At 42.9% G+C, this 13,921-nt stretch overlaps 1 protein-coding gene across 5 annotated transcripts in view; it reads left to right on the forward strand.

Moving 5' to 3' along the window:
• Stxbp5 (syntaxin binding protein 5) overlaps positions 1-13,921 on the forward strand; it is a 147,888-nt gene that overhangs the window by 85,183 nt on the left and 48,784 nt on the right. For all 5 annotated transcript variants that reach the window (XM_052169259.1, XM_052169260.1, XM_052169261.1 and 2 more), the window contains exons 12-16: positions 617-764; positions 985-1,052; positions 1,308-1,348; positions 4,472-4,692; positions 5,599-5,777. In XM_052169259.1, the coding sequence (XP_052025219.1) occupies positions 617-764; positions 985-1,052; positions 1,308-1,348; positions 4,472-4,692; positions 5,599-5,777 (657 nt within the window). The remainder of the gene's footprint in view (positions 1-616; positions 765-984; positions 1,053-1,307; positions 1,349-4,471; positions 4,693-5,598; positions 5,778-13,921) is intronic.

Consider the following 13,921-nt stretch of genomic DNA (forward strand, 5'->3'; position numbering starts at 1 on the left):
TTCAGCCCACTGGGGAGAGGGCAGCGTTGTGAGATGGCTCCATCAGAGAGAGCCTTCCATTGCCCATTTCTCCTCTCTGGAAATGCCCCCAGGGAGACACATGAGTGTGCTTGCTTAGTATTCTCCGCCAGGCCACATTATGTTTGTGGTTGACTGTCACAGGAAACAAGTATTCTGGGTTTAAGATTGGATGAGGTTTTACATTAGTTGTGCCAGCAGAAGGGAAAGGTTTTTGGCTGACATGCGTATGCCTCATTGATTCACAGCAGTTTCAACTTCTGCTTCAGCTACGTCCTAGCTCACATGGTTCTAGAAAATTACTCAAAGCCTTTTGTTGTTCTGGAAAATGTATCATAAATTAGGTATAAGAAATACATGAGACAAATGTGTGTGTAGCATGCAGCCTTGTGTGTGGCAGTAGTATACAGCTGCAGCCACAGCCTTTCTGCTTATTGGGGGATAAAGAGCATCTTCTGCAATAAAACTCTTCAATGTTTTTACATGTTTGGTAATTAAATCAATATAATCTTAATAGAATGTATAGTAATGTCTTCATGGTTGTGTTAATCATAGTTTACAATGTGTTAATGTGTTTTTCTTTCTCCTATTGTTAAAGATACCCTATATTTGAGAATCCCTACCCTTTGAGTATACACGAGTCCCCTGTTACATGTTGTGAATATTTTGCTGATTGTCCTGTGGACCTTATTCCTGCACTTTATTCTGTTGGAGCTAGACAGAAACGTCAAGGTTACAGCAAAAAGGTACCAAACCTGAGTTTCACTGTTTAATGCAACATGTTATTATCTTAAATTTGTCTCCTTGAGGTGTTGATAGCATTGTTAAATTTTTAGGAAATCATATTTTGGAAGTAAATTATGTATAGTGTTCATACCTTTCTAATATACCTATACATTGTATACTATTTGTCTATTATAGAGAATATATATTTCTAAGTCAACATTCAATGAATTTTTCTTATAGGAATGGCCCATCAGTGGTGGTAATTGGGGCTTGAATGCTCAAAGTTACCCAGAAATAATTATTACAGGGTAAGTAAAAGTATATTCTTACATTTAAATCAGTAATAGTTAATATACTTAAGGACAATTTGAATTTTAATTCATTCAGTAAGTAAAGCTTTCTTTTATGTTACAAAATAATAGGAAAGTTACCTACAAGATTTCACTGGTTTACAATGATTTTTGCCCTTTACTCATCTAAGGGAGTGAGTGTGCTAAAAAGTAACAGTATGTTTTCCTTTTGTATTCTCCTGTTTATATTCTTCTCTGTCTTGTTTGTCCTAGGCATGCTGATGGATCAGTTAAATTCTGGGATGCTTCTGCAAGTAAGTGCTTCAAAAGACTTACCTGCTGCTTGTCGTGTTCCACTGCCAGTGCCCTACGCATGGTGCTTGAATATATAACTGTGCGAGCCACTGTAGATTTCAAAGTAGCAGGATATCAGCTTAATTTATTATATGTGAGTTTAGAATTTTTAAGAGTGAAGAAATTTTAATGTTATTGGTATGTCAAATAATAATTCTCAACAGTGTTCCAATTTTTTTCAAATCAGAACTTCTTTTTAGAAGTCAAAAATAGAAGTGAAACTATATTTCAAATCAGAAATGTTTATGTCCAAATCTGAGTTAATACTACAAAGGTTTATGTTGTCTTTGTAAAGGAGACCTGGTGACTAGACAGGAGCAAACATGGAAAGATGCAGCCTTGATGGTTAGAGACCATTTATAGCAAGCATTTATAGGAATCACTTACCTCAGGATAGCTGGGGTTTTATAAGGATGTTTGATAATACTGGCGTCTTTTTCTTGCTTGATTTCTTTCTTGACCCAATTTTCATTCAGTGGTAAGCTGTTCAATTTCCATGAGTTTATATACTTTCTGCAGTTTCTTTTGTTGTTTTTATCCAACTGCAATCCATGATGATCAGATAGGGTGCAAGCGCTATTTCAACTTTTCTATCTGTTAGATCCTGCTCTGTGTCCTACTATATGGCCAATTTTAGAGAAATTGCCGAAATGAAGTGTCTTCTTTAGTACTTTAGCTCCAGCATTATCTCTTCAATAAACAGATGACCTGTATATTGGCAAGAATGTGATATTGAAGTCTCCTCCTTAGCTATTTCTCTATGAGGATCAATATGTGATGTTTGCCTGTAGAACTGTTTCTGATTTGGGTCCCTGTGCTTGGTGCACAGATTTTTTTCTTTAATGCATGTGTAGTGTCCTTCTGTAGTACTTCTGATTGTTTTTTGTTTAAAATCATATTTTGTCAGATATTGAAATGGCTATACCAGCTTGCTTTTTTAGGTTCATTTTCTTGGAATTCATTGTCTATCCTTTTACCCTAAGGTAATGCCTGTCTTGATGGTGAGATGTAGTTCTTCTATTCATGAGAAATAAGGATAGTGTTTTCTAGTCCATTCTGTTAACCTATGTCTTTTTATTGAGGAATTGAGACCATTACTATTAAGAGCTACTAATGATTTGCCTATAAGTTCTTGTTATTTTATTGTAGTAGTATCAAAGCTTGTTTGTTTGTTTTTGCCCCTCTTTTTATGAACTGTTCTAGTATTATTTATTCCAGTGTGTTCTTAGATACAGATACTCTTCTCTTCAGACTGAAGTTTGTCTTGTAGTGCCTTCTATAGAGTTGTATTAATGGACAGCAATTGCTTAAATTTGTTTTTAATCAAAAAACATTTTTCTTTCCCCATCAATTGTGATTGATATTTTGGTCACTGTGGTGGTTTAGTCTGGTGTCTGGTTTCTCAGAGATTACAGACTCAGAGCGTCTGGTTTCAGAGTCTCCGCCGAGCAGTTGGGTGTTATTCCCACGTGCCTGCCTTTATGTTATTTGCTCATGTTCCTTTGGAGTTTTTAATGTTTTTGGTCTATACATTTATTGTATAGTGACTTCTATGTGTTGTGGGGAATTTCCTTACTGGTCTGTATGCTTCTCGTACCTTGATAGGCATGTCTTTCTTTAGACTGAGTAAATTTTCTTCTATGGATTTGTTAAAGATATTTTCTGTGCCTTTGACCTGGGTTTCTTCTCCTATCACTAGTTATTATTATTCTGTCTTTTCATGGTGTTTCAGATTTCCTGGATGTTCTGGTTATGGATTTTTTTTTTAGATTTAATATTTTCTTTTTGCTGAACTATCCAGTTTTTCTAACTTGTCTTCAAGAGCTGAAATTCTTTATTTTCTTTTATTTGTCTTCCTATCTGTAAGTGAGATTTTACTTTGGCTTTCTGAGTTTTATTTCTTTAGTTTTACTATTTCTTTGTTAAATTCTACTTTCATGTCTTAAATCACTTTCATTGTTTCAATTATTTGTGTTATCAGTTTCTTTTTTTAAGTTTTATTTAATATTTTTTTTTACACTCCAGATTTTATCCCCCTCCCAGTCCACCTTCTGACTGTTCACATCCCATACCTCCTCCCCACCTCTGTCTCCACAAGGATGTCCCCACCTCTCACTCGCCCCCACTCACCACCCCAGCTTACCTCTAAACACCCCGTGGCCTGCAGTCACTTGAGAGTTAGGTGCATCATCTCTGACTGAACACAGACCCGGCAGTCCTCTGCTGTATATGTGTTGGGGCCTCATATCAGCCGGTGTTTGCTGCCTGGTTGGTGGCTCAGTGTCTGAAAGATCTCAGGGGTCCAGGTTGAGACTGCTGGTCCTCCTACAGGGTCACTCTCCTCCTCAGCTTCTTCCAGCTTTTCCCTAATTCAACCACAGAGGTCAGCAGCTTCTGTCCATTGATTGGGTGAAAATATCTGCATCTGACTCAGTTGCTTGTTGGGTCTTTCTGGGGGCAGTCATGCTAGGCCCCTGTTTGTGAGCACTCTATAGTCTCAGTAATAGTGTCAGGTCGTGGGGCCTCCCCTTGAGTTGGATCCTACTTTGGGTCTGTTGTTGGACCTCCTTTTCCTCAGGCTCTTCTCCATTGTTTTCCTTCAGTTCTTTCAGACAAAAGCATTTATTCTGTTCCTCTTTAATGTCCTCGTGTATTTTCATAATTGCTATTTTTATGTCCTTGCAGTGTGCTGTAGTTGAATCATTCTCTGGGTGCCTGTTATGCTGGTTGCTATCCCCTGAAGGAGCCCATTGTCTCGGCTGCTGTTTGTTATTTTACACTAGAGTGTAGACATCATCGTCATGGCTCTTGATGTAGACACCTGGTGTGAGCACTTGGTCTTGTCCTAGGCGGTTGTCCAGTCCTTGGTTGCCCACTCTGGGTTCCAGCCAGGAGCAGAACCTGCGGCTTCCTAAATCCAGCAAAGTATGGAGGGTCTAGGTCCCTAGTAGAGAGAGATTTATGGTTGGTGGGGAGTCAATCACGAAGAAATGGAGATGGGCAAGAAATGTCTGAAAGTAGTGGTGGGGAAGAATTAGCAGTCTTTCATTTTCAACTAAAATTTGTAATATACTTTTTTCTAGTAACTCTACAAGTACTGTATAAATTAAAAACATCTAAAGTATTTGAGAAGTCAAGAAACAAAGATGACAGACAGAACACCGACATTGTAGATGAAGATCCTTATGCCATTCAGATCATCTCCTGGTGCCCAGAGAGCAGAATGCTGTGCATAGCTGGAGTGTCAGCGCACGTCATCATTTATAGATTCAGCAAGCAGGAAGTGGTCACAGAAGTCATTCCGGTAATCGCCCCATAGCTGTTGCCATGTCCAGTGTCTGATAGTTTTAAGCCTTTAAAAAATTATTCTGTAAACTGTTTGCAGTTCTTTTGTATAAGAATTTTTGGAAGTACATTAGTATTTATATCACCACCTGTTTGTGCAAAAATAGTAATGTGTGTGTGTGTGTGTGTGTGTGTATATATATATATATATATATATATATATATATATATGCTATTTTTATATTGTGTGTGTATATATATATATATATATTGGAATATTTGAATGTTTAAGTATATTATATCTTTTATTTAAGGAATATCAAGTTATTGGTATTCAATATATTTGAAAGGCAAGATGCATATGTGTGTACATATGTGAGCTCATACCTATTGTCTTAGTCGGGGTTTCTATTCCTGCACAAACATCATGACCAAGAAGCAAGTTGGGGAAGTTGGTTTACTCAGCTTACACATTCACACTGCTGTTCATCAGGATTCCAGGACTGGAACTCACACTTGAGTAATACCATGGAGGGGTATTACTTACTGGCTTGCTTCCCCCGGCTTGCTCAGCCTGCTGTCTTATAGAACCCAAGAGCACCAGCCCAGGGATGGCACCACCCACAAGGGGCCCTCCCCCCCGATCACTAATTGAGAAAATGCCCCACAGCTGGATCTCATGGAGGCACTTTCCCAACTGAAGCTCCTTTCTCTGTGATAACTCCAGCCTGTGTCAAGTTGACACACAAAACTAGCCAGTATACCTATATACACAAGTTTTTAGAAGTTTAGTCAAAACTTGTTTTACTTTTAAATATAGCTTTTTTTTTCTTGTTTTTAACTTTAAAAATATTCTTTCTGATACTTTATAATACAATGAGTACTAACTACTAGAAATAGGTAAACAGCCCTTCTTTTATGGCAGATGCTTGAAGTTCGACTGTTATATGAAATAAATGATGTGGAAACGCCGGAGGGCGAGCAGCCGCCACCCTTGTCCACCCCCGTGGGCAGCTCCAACCCTCAGCCCATCCCTCCTCAGTCTCATCCGTCCACCAGTAGCAGCTCATCGGACGGGCTCCGAGATAATGTACCTTGTTTAAAGTAAGTTACAAACACTTAGGTCTGTTTTATATGTTACCTCTTAATTTAGATAAATAATAATTATTAGTAAGTTTACAATAGCATTTCCCTATAAGAACGGGTGTTCCTGTGCTCCGCTATGGTTACTGAGCCTGTATTTTTATGGTTTAAGAAGGCTGGTGGCTCTGTAGTGTCACATACGTGAGATGACTAAGGTTTAAGATAACAGGACTGCGTGTCGCCCGTGTGCTCACTAGGTCTCAGGCTGGCTCTGGAGTTACTGTGTTCATTTGCTTCTCTAAACCCCGAGGCTTCTGCTTCCTTTCACCCTCAACTTGCATTTTATGTCATCTCATATTTTATGGTGTCTTTTCTCAAATCATAGCATCACTTATTGTTACTTGAAAGACTTTATTTTTATATCATTTTAAGACCATACTAGTTAATGCAGGGATAAACTGGATAAATTTTTTGTTTTCATTTTTCTGTTCAGTTTCTATTTTTGAATGGTTAAATTCTTAGGACATAGAGGAAGAAAGATACGAGTGAATAATTAAAATCACTGAATTCCATTAAGACAGTATGACTCACAGTGTTACATGGAGCATAACTAAAGTCATGACAGGACAAAACCCTGCACGTGGGGTGTTGAGGGTAGAGAGGTGGACAGGACAGCATAGAGTAGAGAGGTGGACAGGACAGCATAGAGTAGAGAGGTGGACAGGACAGCATAGAGTAGAGAGGTGGACAGGACAGCATAGAGTAGAGAGGGGGACAGGACAGCATAGAGTAGAGAGGGGGACAGGACAGCATAGAGTAGAGAGGTGGACAGGACAGCATAGAGTAGAGAGGTGGACAGGACAGCATAGAGTAGAGAGGGGGACAGGACAGCATAGAGTAGAGAGGGGGACAGGACAGCATAGAGTAGAGAGGTGGACAGGACAGCATAGAGTAGAGAGGGGGACAGGACAGCATAGAGTAGAGAGGGGGACAGGACAGCATAGAGTAGAGAGGGGGACAGGACAGCATAGAGTAGAGAGGTGGACAGGACAGCATAGAGAGGTGGACAGGACAGTGTAGAGTAGAGAGGTAGACAGGACAGCATAGAGTAGAGAGGGGGACAGGACAGCATAGAGTAGAGAGGTGGACGGGACAGCATAGAGAGGTGGACGGGACAGCATAGAGTAGAGAGGGGGACAGGACAGCGTAGAGTAGAGAGGGGGACAGGACAGCATAGAGTAGAGAGGGGGACAGGACAGCATAGAGTAGAGAGGTGGACAGGACAGCATAGAGTAGAGAGGGGGACAGGACAGCATAGAGTAGAGAGGGGGACAGGACAGCATAGAGTAGAGAGGTGGACGGGACAGCATAGAGTAGAGAGGTGGACAGGACAGCATAGAGTAGAGAGGTGGACAGGACAGCATAGAGTAGAGAGGGGGACAGGACAGCGTAGAGTAGAGAGGTGGACAGGACAGCATAGAGTAGAGAGGGGGACAGGACAGCATAGAGAGGTGGACGGGACAGCATAGAGTAGAGAGGGGGACAGGACAGCATAGAGAGGTGGACAGGACAGTGTAGAGTAGAGAGGTGGACAGGACAGCATAGAGTAGAGAGGGGGACAGGACAGCATAGAGTAGAGAGGGGGACAGGACAGCATAGAGTAGAGAGGGGGACAGGACAGCATAGAGTAGAGAGGTGGACAGGACAGCATAGAGTAGAGAGGTGGACAGGACAGCATAGAGTAGAGAGGTGGACAGGACAGCATAGAGTAGAGAGGGGGACAGGACAGCATAGAGTAGAGAGGGGGACGGGACAGCATAGAGTAGAGAGGGGGACGGGACAGCATAGAGTAGAGAGGGGGACGGGACAGCATAGAGTAGAGAGGTGGACAAGACAGCATAGAGTAGAGAGGTGGACAGGACAGCATAGAGTAGAGAGGTGGACAGGACAGCATAGAGTAGAGAGGGGGACAGGACAGCGTAGAGTAGAGAGGGGGACAGGACAGCGTAGAGTAGAGAGGGGGACAGGACAGCATAGAGTAGAGAGGGGGACAGGACAGCATAGAGTAGAGAGGTGGACAGGACAGCATAGAGTAGAGAGGGGGACAGGACAGCATAGAGAGGTGGACGGGACAGCATAGAGTAGAGAGGGGGACAGGACAGCATAGAGAGGTGGACAGGACAGTGTAGAGTAGAGAGGTGGACAGGACAGCATAGAGTAGAGAGGGGGACAGGACAGCATAGAGTAGAGAGGTGGACAGGACAGCATAGAGTAGAGAGGGGGACAGGACAGCATAGAGTAGAGAGGTGGACAGGACAGCATAGAGTAGAGAGGTGGACAGGACAGCATAGAGTAGAGAGGTGGACAGGACAGCATAGAGTAGAGAGGGGGACAGGACAGCATAGAGTAGAGAGGTGGACAGGACAGCATAGAGTAGAGAGGGGGACAGGACAGCATAGAGTAGAGAGGTGGACAGGACAGCATAGAGTAGAGAGGTGGACAGGACAGCATAGAGTAGAGAGGGGGACAGGACAGCATAGAGTAGAGAGGGGGACAGGACAGCATAGAGTAGAGAGGGGGACAGGACAGCATAGAGTAGAGAGGGGGACAGGACAGCATAGAGTAGAGAGGTGGACAGGACAGCATAGAGTAGAGAGGTAGACAGGACAGCATAGAGAGGTGGACAGGACAGCATAGAGTAGAGAGGGGGACAGGACAGCATAGAGTAGAGAGGGGGACAGGACAGCATAGAGAGGTGGACGGGACAGCATAGAGTAGAGAGGGGGACAGGACAGCATAGAGTAGAGAGGGGGACAGGACAGCATAGAGAGGTGGACGGGACAGCATAGAGTAGAGAGGTGGACAGGACAGCATAGAGAGGTGGACAGGACAGTGTAGAGTAGAGAGGTGGACGGGACAGCATAGAGAGGTGGACGGGACAGCATAGAGTAGAGAGGGGGACAGGACAGCATAGAGTAGAGAGGTGGACAGGACAGCATAGAGTAGAGAGGGGGACAGGACAGCATAGAGTAGAGAGGGGGACAGGACAGCATAGAGTAGAGAGGGGGACAGGACAGCATAGAGTAGAGAGGGGGACAGGACAGCATAGAGTAGAGAGGTGGACAGGACAGCATAGAGTAGAGAGGTGGACAGGACAGCATAGAGTAGAGAGGTGGACAGGACAGCATAGAGTAGAGAGGTGGACAGGACAGCATAGAGTAGAGAGGTGGACGGGACAGCATAGAGAGGTGGACGGGACAGCATAGAGTAGAGAGGGGGACAGGACAGCATAGAGTAGAGAGGTGGACAGGACAGCATAGAGTAGAGAGGTGGACAGGACAGCATAGAGTAGAGAGGTGGACAGGACAGCATAGAGTAGAGAGGTGGACAGGACAGCATAGAGTAGAGAGGTGGACGGGACAGCATAGAGTAGAGAGGGGGACAGGACAGCATAGAGTAGAGAGGTGGACGGGACAGCATAGAGTAGAGAGGGGGACAGGACAGCATAGAGTAGAGAGGGGGACAGGACAGCATAGAGTAGAGAGGTGGACAGGACAGCATAGAGTAGAGAGGGGGACAGGACAGCATAGAGTAGAGAGGTGGACAGGACAGCATAGAGTAGAGAGGGGGACAGGACAGCATAGAGTAGAGAGGGGGACAGGACAGCATAGAGTAGAGAGGTGGACGGGACAGCATAGAGTAGAGAGGGGGACAGGACAGCATAGAGTAGAGAGGGGGACAGGACAGCATAGAGTAGAGAGGTGGACGGGACAGCATAGAGTAGAGAGGTGGACGGGACAGCATAGAGTAGAGAGGGGGACAGGACAGCATAGAGTAGAGAGGTGGACAGGACAGCATAGAGTAGAGAGGGGGACAGGACAGCATAGAGTAGAGAGGGGGACAGGACAGCATAGAGTAGAGAGGTGGACGGGACAGCATAGAGTAGAGAGGGGGACAGGACAGCATAGAGTAGAGAGGGGGACAGGACAGCATAGAGTAGAGAGGTGGACAGGACAGCATAGAGTAGAGAGGTGGACAGAACAGCATAGAGTAGAGAGGGGGACAGGACAGCATAGAGTAGAGAGGGGGACAGGACAGCATAGAGTAGAGAGGTGGACGGGACAGCATAGAGTAGAGAGGGGGACAGGACAGCATAGAGTAGAGAGGGGGACAGGACAGCATAGAGTAGAGAGGTGGACGGGACAGCATAGAGTAGAGAGGTGGACGGGACAGCATAGAGTAGAGAGGGGGACAGGACAGCATAGAGTAGAGAGGTGGACAGGACAGCATAGAGTAGAGAGGTGGACAGGACAGCATAGATTAGAGAGGGGGACAGGACAGCATAGAGTAGAGAGGTGGACAGGACAGCATAGAGTAGAGAGGTGGACGGGACAGCATAGAGTAGAGAGGGGGACGGGACAGCATAGAGTAGAGAGGGGGACAGGACAGCATAGAGAGGGGGACAGGACAGCACTTGTTCACCTGAAGAACTAGGCTTTGTGTCCCTTTTACTGTAGAGCTTCCAGAATCTCTTCTACTAGTGAGTATGTGGAGATTGGCATCAGGATGGTCATACAATAAAAAAGTCACTTCCCCCAAAAGGCAAACAGACTTAAAGAAAAATCACAACTGCGTTTAAAGTACACGCTTTATAGAAATTGTTCACGTGCTCTTGAAAACTTGAGCGTATGGATTTTAAACAAGTGATTCTCAAGTAAGGAGGATCTTGCCTGATTCAGGATATGTGCCAATGTCTGGAGACATTTTAGTTTCACAGCAGGGGTGGAGCTGCTGTTGATGCTGAGTTGGTAGAGGGCAGCTGAGACAAGGGTCGCATCCTCCGTTGGCAGAGCAGAGCCCTGCTGCTGCCTCCAAGTGTGGGTAGTGCTGGGGTCCCAGCTGCCCCTCACTGCCTTCCCACGCTCGCCTACCCCCGCCCCCACCCTGTTCCTCCTGTACCACTTGTTTTCCACCTTCCCTGCACCTCACAGTTAGAAACACACATCCCCTTTTAGCTACAGGCACGGCATTTATTACCTAGGGTGAAACTTACAGAATTTTATGTTTTTGATTCTTTTATTACTCAGTACTACTTTAACACTAACTTGGTAAATATTACTATGTTTTTTGTTTTATGTTTTTAGTTTTTGTCAATTTTAGAGGTGGCTAGAAGATAACTTATCTTTTACATGTATTAGTAATTTTTTATTTCCTTAGTTTTACCAGTTATATGAAGTAACCTTTTAAAAATATTTCTCACAATGTTATTACATAAAATGTGGGATAATTGTGTCATCTTCAACAAAATTAGAATACTTTAATTCAGACTTTAAATTACCTCTACATCCATGTTTATAAATATCATGTTGAACAGTCAAAAACACGAAATCCGTTTCCTACCCAAGGAATCAATACATCGCTTTCCCATGGCAAGAGAGGCCAGGAAATAGTTATGGCAAGGGACACAGTGCTGTCAAACCAAAGTGGCAAGACCTTGTCTTCTCAGGTAAAAATGAAAAGCAGGTCTAGGAAGTGAGTCTCTGTCCTCTGACTTTGCTCGGGAGGGAGGTTTTCTAGTTTTTGTACAGACTGAAAGAACATGGAGAATAAGTTAATAACCAAGGACATCGCTTTAGTACTTGCAGCCAGTAAACTGAACACAGAGCCTGAACTCTAACTACTGCCCACAGACTGTAACCTACTCCACACCCTCTCTTATCCTCACACATGCGACACAGGGGCCCAGCTTCTGGTTTTGAAGAGTAGAGCAGAACAAGAAGGATTTCTAGGACCACCCAGCATTGGCAGTTGCTGTGTCATAGTTCTAATCAGTGATAATCGCTCCAAAAAGCCATCAGGAAGAAATAACAACAAAACCCTCAGTATTTCTATTAAATGTTGTTACGCCAAGAGAGGATGCATGCTTAGAGCAGAGCTGGTCCCAGAGAGAAGCTCCACGATTCACAGTGGGCAGAACTGAAGTAGTGGGGCTCCTCGGGGCTGCCGGGCCCAGATGACGGACGTGATCACAAGCCCGGACAGCAGACTTCAGGGTCCCGTGGCTCTCTTAGGACGTGGTCTTGCTCTGGTATTTCTTTTCTCGTTGTCTCCTTTGCCTTGTTTCTGAATGGGGATGTTCATGGCTCCGCTGTGTATTAGAAGGATTACATCTTTTTATTTTCTTTGTTTCCAGGGACTCACAAGCCTAGAAGTTTTGAGTATCAGAAGAGACTTTGGATTTTGAACTTTAGAACAGTGTTAGAACTATTAAAATTTGTGGCAGACGGGTTCACCTTTTAAGGATAAGCTAAATTCATTTTGTGTTGTCCTTAAGGACTCTTTAGTGGTTCTCACGCTTCCTGATGCTATAACCCTTTGATACACCCCTTGTGCTGCGGTGACCCCCAACTATAAATTTATTTTTGCTACTTCATAACTGTAATTTTGCTACTGTTTTGAATCATAATGTAAATATCTTATAGGCAGGATATCTGATGTGCAATTCCTATGAAAGGGTCTTTCAATCCCACAGGTTGAGATCTGCCATTTATTTAAAACTGATATATCCTGATGTCACAGTAACAAATGGCTCTGTCATACTTAATCTTTTTTGGATGTGAATGGAGTGACAGTTGCTTGCTTACTGGCCTCTAAGAATGTGGGCATTTCCAGAGCGGCTTAATGTGCAGGGGAAACACCCTGGCTCATCTCTCCTCATTCCATGGAAATAAAGAGAAAGAAGCAGCTGTCAGCTGAGGACCCGCACTGCTCTCTGTCTCTTTGCTTCCTAACGTAGATGCAGTGTTCCCAGCTGCCTTACACTCCTAGATCCTGTTCTTTCCCACCTTGATGGGCTATATCCCCTCACTCAGGAGCCAAGAGAAACCCTCCCTTCCTTAAGTTGCCTTTGTCAACTATTTTGCTATAGCAACAATAGTAATTAACGCTTGTAAACTGGTTAATCAGCTTTGAGTTACTTGTAAGACTTTTTCTGTGGTGGCCGTTATCACATTGGCATCACATAAAATAGGACCGTTAAGTCATTTTATTTTGGTACTCTTAATGTTTTATCTAACAACTTCTTTTTCTAGCAACATTTGGCATTAAGTAAGAGGTCACCTACCCTATCTCTTTCTCCTACAAGGCAGGAAAGTCCATGCTGTTTTAACGTTAAAAATATGCATAAGACATTTAAGAATGTCTTATGCATTAGGACTCTGATCGCCCAGAAGTTATTACTGGATTCTGCAAGGCCATCCAGTGATTTCACTATTCTTTGCCTTCAGTGCTCTTCTTCTGTTTGTAATGGACTGTCTTCTTTAAACTTTCATATATTTAAGAAATACATTTGTATTTTCAGTATCTAAGGCTTGCCTTTGCTTTGTTGCATGTGAGAAATTGCCATAAAACAACAATGAATGCAGGCACAATGAAAAGAACAAGCAAGTGGAACATAGTATAGAAAAATGGACCTATGAATATATAGAAATTTTACATGTCAGTAGTGATAAACAGAGATAAGGTAGATTTCAGTGAATACTGCTCAGATAATTAGATACTGTATGATATAGCCTATTAAAAACAGTAGATGCTAAAGCATAAGTTTTCCATGAAAATGGAAATTTTCAAAAAATTTAAAGTGGAGTAATAGTTTCTTATGTAGAAAAGAAATAGATTTCATTATAACCACTTACATCTTTAGTGATGCAAAGTAGCAAGCCTGATGTAGAGATGGGCCCACCAAAATGCAGGTGTAGAGAAAACTAGAGTAGGAAGAGACTATGCCCTAAAAAAGTCAATTTTATTAACTCTTAATTTAAAAAACAAATACAAACTAGCTATTCACCCTTCTCAATTTGACAGTTCAGCTATAGTACAACTACCAGATAAAAAGCATACATTTCTACAAACTTGGTAGTCACAAGATTTTACAAAAAAAAACAAAAAAGAAATCATTTTACAGAAAGGAAATGAATGATATGAAAAGAATCTAGGACATATACTAGCAAGCAAAAATAATTGAGGAAGAAGGATCATGCTGTCCTAACTGAAGAAATGAAGGGGATACTGGTTGATATAGGAAAATGTGCATTCTGGAAAGTGAGGTGAGAGGGACTTAAAGTGGAAATCTATAGCTTGAATTTCCTGTAATCGCTAAATAAAAT

Source organism: Apodemus sylvaticus, chromosome 23, assembly GCF_947179515.1.
Source record: "Apodemus sylvaticus chromosome 23, mApoSyl1.1, whole genome shotgun sequence".
Taxonomy (NCBI): domain Eukaryota; kingdom Metazoa; phylum Chordata; class Mammalia; order Rodentia; family Muridae; genus Apodemus; species Apodemus sylvaticus.